Below are 13,490 nucleotides of genomic sequence, written 5' to 3'. Positions count from 1 at the left end.
TTAATATCCTTATCAGTTTAAAAAAACAACCTTAAGTTTATGATATAAATTTGTAAAACACAATTTAGAATTATGTTTGAATGCTGAAATTTTGAAGAAAAACATACAGTGGTCAAGGTCGGTCTAGAAATAAACGACCAAGACCTACTTGTTCGAACGTTTAACGGTTGATAAAGGCAACTGTCGATTAACTTTCAAGGTTACATTTCAGCAATTTAGAAGACTTAATTAATAAAACAAATGTATGAGACATTTTAAAGTCTTCTCAATAAAATCAAAACATCAAACAAGTGTTTCCCACCAAGATTAATATTTTGAATCAAAATTTCACTTGCTATTAGTTTAATAGCTGGTTAAAGTTTCGAACAACAAGAATGAAAATAAGCTTCAGTCCGGAACCGGGCTACAGAGTTTAAGAAGGGCTTGTACAGTAAAATATGTAAATCCATAAGCAAGTAAAGAGAAATATAAATTGTTACGAACATTTTAAAGGAATTCCGATGAAACTTCATGCAGTGTAGTAAATTACATATTTGTTTCAAGTACCATCCACCCGTAGAAACAATGTGTATACTGGCATAAGAGGTAAATGGAATTTCATATGCATGGTCAGCATAAATGAAGATATGCGTGACATATTGTACAAGGATAAGTTGAGGCAATACAGACTTTTGCACTCTTGGACTTTAGCAACATGTGCGTACTACATTTAAACATATTCATGTTGAGCAATTCAAAATTGCACCATGACCATTGACATTCCTTTTAGTTTTGCCGGAAATCTGTGGAATACATGTAAGAAAGATAAAATGTGAACAATTATACCATTTTGTTACACCCGGATACTGGTGCATACAAACCAGAACGTATTTGAAAGCTGTATTGCAAGAGTATTAATCACCTTTAGTGGTAGTCCTAGTTTCAAAAATATTTTCACAACGTTATCATCGTAAATACGTAACATAACGTAACATATCCGGACAAAACAAAGTATGGTTCAGACCACAAATTTTAAAACAATGTAAAGTGTATGTGTTTGTTTGTTTATCATAGTGTCACCCATACTGAAAGAGCAAGCCAAATTGGCTTATGAGACACCTACATACATTGAACAGCATTACTTCCCGATTTCTATTTTAATGCCAGGCACCAGGCAGGTAGGCAATCGGTAACCATTATTTAACTAGCTTGCGGCTCACCAACCGGTCTCTCTTCAGTAACAAGACCCGCCTCTGACAGGGCTCGAACCTTCGACCTCCCGGTTGCGCGGCATGTGCCTTATCAATTAGGCCACTGCAGATCGGTGTATGTAATGGTAATTTTAGAATCAGAATATCCATTCATTATTTTGTGCAGGAAATAAAAACGGGGTTTATTTTATGAACATAGAAATTGGTGTTTAGATATTGATTGTACAAATTGATTGATATTATGGAAATTATAATGCGAAACTTTAAACGGAAAGTTATCTCTAACCCTAGATTTTATATGATTTTAAATTCATACCACTATTGAAAACAGAATTGGCATTTTGAAATTAAAACTTTCAATTTTAGAGCCGATTTTGGTTCACTGCCTTAAATAATTTAAGGAGACAAAGTTTTAATATCATCATAATGTTCCTTTCCATTTAAATTGCAGTGTATAGTGCAACTATAAATTGTAAATATAATTTGAGCCGTGCCATGAGAAAACCAACATAGTGGCTTTGTGAGCAGCATAGATCCAGACCAGCCTGCGCATCCGCGCAGTCTGGTCAGGATCCATACTGTCCGCTAACAGTTTCTTAATTGTAATAGGATTCAAAAGCGAACAGCATGGATCCTGACCAGACTGCGCGCGGATGCGCAGGCTGTTCTGGATCCATGCTGGCCGCAAAGCCACTATGTTGGTTTTCTCATGGCACGGCTCATTTATAAGAATAGTCTTTGAAAGCATAGAATGCAACCGTGCAAAATAATAAAAGACTCGGTTTGTTGAATATTTATCCTTGTTTTTATTGACTGAGTCTATTCATGGTGCTTAAATGTGTAACACCACTCAAGGCCCCTAGTACCGGCCTAAGTGGAATTTTATTACAGTAAAAATGAATGGACCCAATGATCCCAAAAGGACCAGAGAAAATAACAACACTGGGATCACTCTAATGTAAATAGTTTAAATGAATTTATAACTAACTGGCACTGGCAAATGTAGAAATTGTTTATTGTGGGTTTGATGCTATGAATCAATTCGTTTTCTTGTACGCCTTCTAATTATGATCCATGAAGAATGCTCAAGTAATTAGGTCACAAATATTTTTGCTATATGAATTGACAGTTTTACTAATCTGTTGTCATTGGCACAATCTAGTCACTATAAAACTTTTGAGGCGGTAAACATGTATGTAACAATTCCTTCGGAAGCATAAAACCCTATCAAGCAAAGTAATAAGCTTCATTGAAACCGCTCTTTAATTGTGGCATCTAATGTGTTAATAATATAAAATATGGCAAATCTGAATACTTTAAATGCCATAATTCCGGGGTTAGGCCCATTATCGAACCTGTACCAGATTTAATAACCAAATGTTTACATTTTTGTAAGATTCATAAAACTCATTCAAGAATTGAGGTAACAAAAGCATGTCACTAATCTTGACCGGCGGACGACCGCAAACAAATGTACTCACATTTGAGTACTGTGAGCTCATGTGAGCTATCAAAAAGCACAATGTAAAACGAAATTGTCATTTACTTTGTGTGAAGTTTTTGTTTACATGTAATAGTGTACATGTGCTTTTTCTTCGATTGTTGCCTTGAATAACGCAGGTATCGGGACTGACTTACGGTTAACGTTACTTCAAAAGTGACGGGATCTTCATTTTCATATTATATGTTTTTTAAGTATTAGTAAAAACAAATCACATTCCGTGGAATTTGCTGCAATGAAAATGCATTGTACTTAGCGGCATTGTGCAACGTAACTGAATGGCATAAAATTAATTATTGTAATGCAATTTGTTTGCTACAATGCATTATATTACTTTATCAAATAACGGTAACGATATTTTACCTCAGTAGTTAACAATATTGGCATCAAACTCTATGGATCCTGTAATTTTGCAAGTTTATTAGTTTATCAAAGTCTCATTCATGTATAAAACCAAACTTGACATTCACAACAAAAACATTAAGACAACATACACATTACCAATGTATAAAGATTTATAGGAGACTAGAACATGCACAATACTGGGCATTCATGTTATCTATATCATCTAAAAAGTAAACTTTATCTGGTATAATGTACAATAAAATTCTTGTTACAGTGCATTTAACATCTTACACTGTAGATAATCTTGGCTATTGTCCTTCCTACCTCAAACATTTGGGCCCTGTTGTGCGAAACTTTAACAGGGGATTAATCTAACAGTTGATTAACTTTTAGGGTTAGTTTTCGACTTTTTAGAAGACTTAGAAAAACAAATGTATGAGTTAAGAATTATGAAATTTGAAAATTCTTTACAATAAAATCAAAAGATCATACATAGTTTTTCCCACCAAGACTAGTGTTATGAATCAAAATTTAACCAGCGGTTAGTTTAACAGCCTGTTAAAGTTTCGAACAACTGGCTCCTGGTGACTGCAACCCAAATTAACAGATAAGGGGCAATGACCTAAAAATATACTTTAACGTATTGCAAAATTTATACTTGTATTGTGTATATAAGGAGCAAAAACTGAACCCTAAAGTTATGTCTATGATGTCTAAATCTATAAATATACATGCACACTCCACGCCAAACACATGCTGAACAATGACTTTTTCTTTGGAATTGTTAGGTATGCAATCAAATCACTCTTTCCTACGGAAGCTTTGGGGCGACAATTGTGCGTTTTTATCTCGTGACCACAAAATACTAACTCGGAGAAACGAGATATCTCCTGGCCATGAGATACCTAACCCATGGGAACGAGATTAAAACAAATACACACCGGACCTTCCATACTTTCCAACTGAATTCCATTGATCAAAGTTAGTGCATCAACATTAGAGTAATAACAATCATAATTGCATGTTCAAGTGCAGACATGCAGCAGTAATCATATAAGAGGAAACCTCTACCTTGGTATAAACATAGCAAAGTATTATATACGAATCATGATATTTAACAAAAAGTTTCCTTACGTTAGCCCTTTGGAATCCGAACTCTAAGTGGATAATTCTAAGCTACCTTTAATACGTTTCAAAGCTTTTGTTTCACTAAAAAGAAGTTATTTCTTAGCAATATCAGCGTTTTCATCATGTGTTTCTGTCACGTGGCGATAGTCAAGGTATGAATGACCAGAATCGATGAAACAAAATATTATATTAATTGTTTAAACAGTATATAATAACATTTAAAATTATATACTTTTTAAACAAAAAGCATAAATAAAAATAAATAGTGTTTGCTTTACATTTTCACTACCGAACACCAGGCGACAAATATAACCCATTGTTACACTTTAATTGGGTTTCAGATACAGGCGATTCTCCAGCCTAAGATCCGAGATAGACTGGCTGGCCCCTTTACATGCAAGAATTCTGTGCAAAGCGAGCTTTCGAACTCGTAGCGATTAAGTGCAAGTTATCCGACACCTTGAAATAATTGCTACACTAAAACAGTCTTTATGTAGCTATTTCTTTGTAACATCTCTTTTTTTCTAGACATTTTAACTTTCTTAACGACTACCAATTATTAATTATTGCAGGCAGTCAATTATCTGTCAAACTGTTAATGAAAATACAAGTGCTTAAGGCGTTAATCTGCTGCAAATTTCGGGGATGTACTGTCTATTGTCATAAAATAAAATTGGTAAGAGAGAATGTATCAGCGCTAGCAGAAGAATTACGCTGTCTGAAAATTGAATGTGTTTCCTATCATTCTTTTGACTTTAACGGCATCGGTGGCAAAAAGCACCTTACCGGAATCATCAGACGATGTTTCAAATTCTAGGTAGTGCCCTGTCGGTGGCAATGCCCGATTTCATTGTTCTTCTACTTTAAAAACAAACAAGATCCAATTCCTGTTTTATTTAGGTGGTTTACAAAATTATGTTGTATGAAGAAGTATCCTGCGGAAGTCACATGGCAATTTGTATCGCGAGCTTTGTACAGACTTTGTCTAGTATCCGCTGCTATTTGGAACCATGTTCTTATTGCGAGTCTTTTCATTGCAGCTTATCAGTAAGTAAGATTTGTAAAAAACCTGATCTTAGAAACTGCATTTTTATCATTTTAGTATTCATAAAAAAAGTACTCAGCAATACTGATTTTCTTTGATACAGGACATTTTGTTTTGTTCATTGCATTATCAATTTGTTTGTACTGCTTGTCTGTTAACATATCAATAAATATAGATTTGGATTCAGATGTGCGTTTTTATTGCTCAAAAAAGCATATATATAAACACATTAATTTCCAAATAGAAGTAATTTTATCCAGCCAAGTTACAGATAAAACCCTTCATCAAGGCCCTAAGTTTTCCAAAATCATCAAATTAAGGTTATACACAATGCATGTTAAATATAAACATATATATAGACAAAATAATGTTGACACATACTTTATAATGTGGTCAAATATGGAGCAATCAAACTGTTCTTTTCAGATGTAATCAGGACACAACATAATTGTTTCTTTTTGATATATTGATTCTTGCCGTCCAAATAAAAATAACATTTGATAAGAATACCATCAAAATACAGTTTTATCAAATTCTAGACTAAACATTAGATTAGAAAACATGTTGAGTATAAAGGATGCATAAAACCAATTTTAGTAAATGAAATGATTTGAACTCAATTTGTGACCTTGACCTTTGATCTATTGACCCATTCATGCGCTCTGCTCTCATCTATATTTACGTATATGTCAAGTTTGAAGTCAATACAATGAATGGTTATTTAGTAATGCTCTTGACACAAAATATCACCGACCTTGCTGTGACCTTGACCTTTAACCTACAGGTCTGGTTTATGCACGTTGCACATCGTCTCATCGTCACCAACCTATATGCCAAGATTGAATTTAGTACCTTAATTGGTTATAAAGTTATGCTTCGGACACGAAATATGGCAGACAATTTTGACCTTTGAGATCCATTTGTGATCTTAAACTTTGAACTACCAACCTAGTTAATGCACTCTGCCCATCGTCTTATAGTCGCCTACCTATATGTCGAGTTTAACTCAATACTTTGAATGGGTATAAAGTATTGTTCAAGAGACGAAATATGAGGGTCAAATGACCATTGACTTAAATGTGTATATACTAAGTATAAAATAAGACATTTTTACAAGAAAAGAGGAAACGTGAAAGTACAATTTGTTGCCTGCACCTTTATGTAACAGTAAGTAAGTTGTTATCTAATACAATAAAGTAATTATTTCTGACAATGATCATGATGATGCCGATAAGAAACATGCAAAGGAAGATGACGATGACGGTAAAGATTATAATTAAAAAGAGCTGTGTGTAAAACACATGTATGACACCCAAGGTGGCATGTCGGCGGCGAGAGGGTATGTAATATTGTTTGCCATGACCTTGATCTTTGACCAATTAACATATAAAGTATCAGTGGTCATTTACTGATCACATGCAACCATCCTATAAGTTCGACAGCAAAAGCGTTCAAACGTCTTGCCTCATAATATACATCAGTATTAGGCCCGTATTTTGCGCGTGAAATGGGGTGGAATTTAGTAGATGTGCAATTTGGACCATTTTTTATATCAATGTTTTGCGTGCTAACTAGATCTTCATATTCATCATATAAGCGACTGCATGAGTAGACAAAAATGACGTACGATGAAGTGCCAGGTATGTGCAATACATTGGTTCTACCTTTCCCTGACAAACCTCAAAATTAGATTGTACTCGTATTTGACCTTTCTGCATTTAGTTGAAAGTAATTTTACTATCTCTTGCCATCTAAGCCGGTGACGAAGCACAATGACATAAAAGCCGATTGATTTATGAAAAGCGACCACTAAAAATAGGTCTTTCGACACATAAACTTGCCTCCATTATAAATGAACTAAAAGTGTTCATAGACATGGAACGGAACAAATAAAAAAAAAGTATTTCGTATTTCTAATTTCAAAAATATTTTCTTGACATAATTTTCTATGTTCTCTGGAAATTCAAAAACAATATAGCTGCATTTTGTATTTCTCACATTCCTACTGTCACTGAAATGTACATGATTTCTTACGTATTTTATTATAAAAATGCTGGTACTGTGAACCTGGATACATTTATACAATTATATGGTACAAAATATGCATTTCCCAACAGAAGAACCTTTGTCATATGCATTCTGTTTTAGTTTTTTTTTATCAAATGATATCTCTTTTTTTTTCTTGATATAGAAATACGTATATGAAAATAGATGTCTAGTTCCACGGCAATAACTAGTCTTATTTAGGCAATCTTTTCTGTGATTTTGTGACTAAAGATATTCGGCGTAAGTGCCATGCAGAGTTCCAAGGAAATTTAGCTACTTATGTATTAAACCTGCAAAAAACAATTATTACAATCTTTTGCATAATTGAACTTGACCTAAATCTCTGAATTAAATGTTACAGACTAAAAGATTTCAGCCTTGACCGGGTATCGAACCCGGGACCTATCACACCTAAGGCGGACACTCTACCACGCCGCTATAAAAGCAATAGCAAGTAAGTATGAGTGCACCCATATACTCTACCCTGCTACATACACCCCTCCATTTTCGAATTCGTCCCCGAATGCAGGAGTTTGAACCTCTGTGGGACGTTCCAACTTGTCCACTTATATCTGCTCGTGAGTAATTTATATTGGGCGTCAAATTTAACAGACTGAAAATATATCAGCCTTGACCGGGAATCAAACCCAGGACCTCTCACACCTAAGGCGGTCACCCTACCAAGTCGCTGTTAAAGCTAGCTCAATGACAAGGAAGTATAATTAAGTGCACCCTTATACTCTACCCTACTAATTATATATATTATGTTTAAGTTTCATGATGATTTCTCTTATTGTGTTAAATATTCCTGCCTTGACAGAATGCAACCAAAGTAAAAAAGGTTAATGAAGATTGCTTATATAATGTGGCGTATATAATGTCTGAACAATAAGAAATAATACAATATTACTATTACATCCGATGTTATTGCCGATTATCAAAATTAATCGAGATCTTGTAACCACATTTTTACATTTGTTTGTTAGTTTACTGAAGATTATTTAGGAAATGAGATATAAAATGAATACCACTTAAATTGCGGGCGAAGGATGATCATAGTAGCTATACGATAAGTATTTTTAAAAAGATACACGACCTCATTAGTCAATGCACACTTCAAGCTTTGAAACATGCATGCACTATGTACTACATACGGTTGGGTATTTATAAAGCAGAACAAAATATAGTTTTAAAAGTAAATTGTTCATGTTTTATTTTATGTAGAACATATTTTACAGAACACATATTTTACATCATAATTATATTAATCTAATATTAAGATTAAAAAGGAGGGGCCGAAAAGTTGGGGACGAAATGACCAATTCGAAATCGTCAAGGGATCCAAAATAACCAAAATGGGAACGAGTTGACTGGGGGACGAGTTGACTGTAAGGTCACTGAGAGTGGCAGAATCGATTCACTACTGAGAGGGTTCAGGTTTACGACGCAAACTATTCCACAGGAGTCTTGCAACGAATTATACTGTCTAAAAATACAACTCAGAGCACCTGCACACCCCTTAAAAATATCATCTATTCCATTCGAAAACATGTCTATTCGAAAACCTGTGGAATTTTTCATCCATCAATCAAAATGTACAGTTTTAATCAGCTATTAAATGACCTTCACCCCAGATATTTGCAGGAAGTAAATGTGAAATCAACACCTGCCTGCGGCCGGAAAAAGAACTATACTATGAGAAACCTCTATATGTTTAACAGCTACGCAAGTTTTTGAATCACATTAATAAAACAAATTGAATTACGTGAAAATAGTTTATAGCACACATTTTAACCTCGTGGCGCAATGAAACATAATGGAATTGCATGAAATTGATTATTGTTATAGAATGCGCATGCTAGAAAAACGCTTAACATAATAGCATATAACTTTGTCAAATAGCGATTTTTCTGTCTCAGTAATCATTAATGCTTACATCAACTTCTATAGCATCCCGTGAAATTGCAATAATTTATGTACATAAATGCCCCACACAAATATATGCTAAAAACATTGAATTTGCTTTTAAAAAGATAAGTTTTTGTTTGTTTCGGGGATAAGAGTCACACCAACACATTAATTTATTTCAATATATTATGAATAATTATATAAAAAATCCTCGAAACTACATTTCATGTAAACTATACTGTTTAAAAACAGAATTAACGCTAAGGTCTAGAGGTTGGATTTACATGCTGCTGTCAGGGATGTTTATAACATGATAATTTGTTTTTAACAGGTTACGGAGGGCATCTCCTTGATGCACTTATGCCCGAAGGGATGATCCATATCATCCTTTATCTCTTCAACAAACCTGATTTTTTACACATTTTGTTTACAAAACAATATTGATTAGCGGACAATTAATCACACCATTGTATTAAATACGTGTACATTACAATTATTTATGAAATGACTGTAAAACTCTTTGAACATCGGTACGGGAGAATGGGCATTGATGTAATCACGACTTCCGGAATTGGAATTTCGCTAATAAATATAAGATAAGAGTCTTCGCGAATTTAAATTTCTGACCCTCCCGTCGCATATTCATAAATCCGCGAAATAATTAAAGGTGCAGGAATTCGCGAAATAAAGATCACGCGAATATGATGTGATTTACAGTAGGTCATATGGCGACTTTCGGCTTTTCATGATGGCGGAAGCCACCAGTTGCCCATCCAAGCATTATTTCAAGAACGGTGAACACTTAGGTAGATTCACCAATTTTCCGCAAACCAGCTGAATGGCTTCCCTACATGAAAGAATTCTAGACCCTTAGCGAGGCATCGAACCCACATCGGTGAGGGGCAAGTGATGTGAACTCAGCGACCTTAACCACATGGTCACAGAACCCCCTGTAATTGTTAGGTAAAGCTAACAAATCACACAATTTCCAAATTAATTCATTAAATCATTTTACTTACTTAGAGCAAAATGTTTTGAGTAATAACATCATACTAGTGTGCGAAAGCGCAGACATGTAAATTCTGATTAACATGTCCCTTGTCTAATATTTGCCAAATGGAATAAAAATAGAAATAATTAAACTTTATTTTGTCACTCTTCACGGATGTCTCCAAGCAATCTTTTTTCAAAGCTTTTTCTCACTAAGAAAGAGGATATTTCTAAATAATATCAGCGTTTTTATCATGTGTCTTTAAGAAGTGATCATAGTCAAAGTTAGCTTCGCGTTAAATGAAAACGTGTTATTAATTGTTTAATCAAAATACGCTAACATTTAACATTAAACATTAAAAAAAAAAAAAAGTATCCGCTTTGCATTTTCACTGTTGAACAACAGGTTTTACATTTTTCATTAAGACGAGCAATATATTTCACGGCCACTCTAAAAGAAAACTCTTTATGTGACTTTCGGCTTTTCACACCATTGTATTAAATACGTGTACATTACAATTATTTATGAAATGACTGTAAAAAACATTTCTATTTTCTTGACTATTGCAAATTTCGGGAGTGTACTATCAATTGTTTTAAAACTGACTAGAGAGAATATATCGGCGTTTGTAGATGCATTTAGCTCTTTCGAAAATGAATGTGTGTTCTATAATTCTTTTGACTATAACGGTATTGGTGGCCAAAGGAAAGTTCAATACAACGGATTTACATGAAAAAATATTCAAGGGCTACAACAAAGATGCTATTCCGAGAAGAAATGTCACAGAAGCTGTCAACGTGAATTTATCTTTGGTTCTTTATTCAATCCATGACGTTAATGAAAAGTATCAGACAATTTCATTTCGGGCAGTTTTAGATATTCAGTGGAAAGATGAATTTCTGACATGGAATCCAGATCATTACGGTGATGTTAAATCCATCACAGTTCCGAGCGAAAAAATATGGATTCCCGACATTGTTCTACAGGATACAGTTGGATATATAACTGATTCGATTAAAAAAGATGGCAGAGCAATGATTAATCATAACGGACGAGTAACAATTTGGCCAAATGACTTGTATACAGTTGCATGTAAATTATCAATTAAGAAATTTCCATTTGATAAACAAACCTGTTTACTTGATTTTCTCTCATGGACAAGTCCGTCCTCAGTTATCCAACTCGAAAACTCAGACACAAACTGGATTCCACAAGATCATGATATCTTGGAAAAGGGAGAATGGTATCTGCAGAACGTACGAATTATAAACCAAAGTAAAATATTCAATAGAGAGGACTGGGCTCATGTAATATTTATATTTGAAATTCAAAGAAAATCGCTTTTTCACATAGTTAACAGCCTCATACCTGTTATTTTGATATCCATATTGGATGTTATGTGCTTTGTTTTACCTTCCGAATCAGGCGAAAGGGTGGGACTGTCTATATCTATTTTCCTGACGTTGACAATTTTTCTTTACGCCGTGAACAGCACCTTACCGGAATCATCAGACGAAGTTGCGGTTTTCACAATTTTCATTGGATTTCAAATTCTAGGAAGTGCCCTGTCAGTGGTAATGACCAATATTTCCTTGTACTTCTACTTCAAAAACGCACAAGATCCAATTCCGTTTTTGTTATGGTATTTTGCAAAAGTATTTTGTATGAAAAAGAACACAACCAAAAACACGAAAGTCACGTGGCATATGGTTTCGCGAGCATCGGACAGACTTTGTCTGTTATCCGCTGTTATTTGGCACCCAGTTTTAATTGCGAGTCTTTTCATTGCAGCTTATCAGTAAGCACGACAGAAACTGGCTGTGAAAACAAAATGTCTGTTTTTTTCATGTTAAAGTTATTAGCAATACTGATTTTATTTAATATGAGATATTTAGTTTTGTACATTAAAATATCAGTATGCATGTCTGTTAATATATTAATGAGTATGGATTTGGATTCGCAACTAAACATACTAATACACTGTGTACATTTTGGCATCACATTTTAGGTGTAAATTCCAAAATTGGCAATGTAAAGAATACTAATAAAAATATATGTGAATGGAAAGCACACATATATAGACACATTATTATTTTCATCCAGCCAAATTCAAGATAAAAACCCTTAATTTTCCAAAAGCAAATTGAGACAATACGCAATTACTATTTCCTTTTTCAATCCACATACATAGACCAAATAATGTTGATCCTTTAGAATGTGATTTAATAAAGAACAATCAAAATTGTTCTTTTCTGATGTAAACTGTACACACAAACTTGATTATTTCTGTTTGATCTGTTCATTTTTTGTAAAAATAAAAAGGTAACTAACAAGTAGACCACCAAAACACAACTTTATTAAATCATTGAATAAAAATTGCATTAGATACACACGAGTGTATAGGCTGTATAAAACCAGCTAATGCAAAAGATCAAACGTTCATCTAGAATTTCGATTTAGGTTAAGATTTCAAATCATCCACCCATTGTTTCTGTTTACGTTCAATATATTTATCAATGTGTAAAGAAACAAAGACTGTTTTATAAATTTGTACAACAAACACTTAGAATAATGTTTCAAAGTGGTAATGGTGGGTTTGAACCGGCAATCTGAAAACATGAAAGAGTCTATAGTCCAGACGGATTCAATTTAATATGTAAAATTATTTGTAACAGTATATACTACAAGCGAATGCTGATAATCCTGATCTGAATGATTGAAAAACCAGTAGTTTTGATCGATGTCTTTCGTAGATCTACGAACTTTTCCTAAATTGAGCACATTCTCATTGAAAATTATATCTATAGATTCAAACAGTGACATATCAATAATAAATTATTTTTTGACGATAAGATATTAATTTAAACGTACAGGAGAATTTTTGCCGTTTTGAACTGCATGTAAAAAGATAAGCAAATTTCAGGTTTCTTCAATTTTAAAGAATGAGACATATACTACCGAATTAAAGAATCCGTACTTCCGGCACGTGCACAGAGCGTCTGACTTCGGAATTTTTGGAAGAATACGCTTTTTCCTTGTGCCTAATAAGCGTCCACATAACTTGTCCGAACCGCAACGTCTTGCACATCAGTATAAATATGGATATATGGTAAATAAAAGCACCTAGTGAGCACAGTTCATAAAATATACCTCTCCGGAGATAGCGCCTATCCAAGAGGCGGAAATTATATACATTATGGGCAGTGTTATTTTTATTCCAAACTCTACCTTTAAATTGATAGGGAATCGATCCTACGCTTAGCGTTGAAAATCGGGATCGATCCCTCTACGGTAACATGCGATATACCAAATGAGATATTTACTATCGAATTAAAA

General features: G+C 33.9%; 1 protein-coding gene across 1 annotated transcript; it reads left to right on the top strand.

Moving 5' to 3' along the window:
- Positions 1-10,794: 10,794 nt before the first annotated feature.
- On the top strand, positions 10,795-12,222 carry LOC128555565 (acetylcholine receptor subunit alpha-like). Its single transcript, XM_053538243.1, has one exon. It carries the CDS (start codon positions 10,808-10,810, stop codon positions 11,954-11,956), a length of 1,149 nt encoding a protein of 382 aa, XP_053394218.1. The 5' UTR covers positions 10,795-10,807; the 3' UTR covers positions 11,957-12,222.
- Positions 12,223-13,490: the final 1,268 nt, after the last annotated feature.

Source organism: Mercenaria mercenaria, chromosome 3 (genome assembly GCF_021730395.1).
Source record: "Mercenaria mercenaria strain notata chromosome 3, MADL_Memer_1, whole genome shotgun sequence".
NCBI lineage: Eukaryota > Metazoa > Mollusca > Bivalvia > Venerida > Veneridae > Mercenaria > Mercenaria mercenaria.
The sequence above is the reverse complement of the archived record's forward strand: the minus strand, read 5'-3'. Positions and strand labels throughout refer to the sequence as shown.

Bases quoted from the DNA above. Each gene is read 5' to 3' on its own strand.
- LOC128555565 (XM_053538243.1), top strand. From the start codon at position 10,808: ATGAATGTGTGTTCTATAATTCTTTTGACTATAACGGTATTGGTGGCC.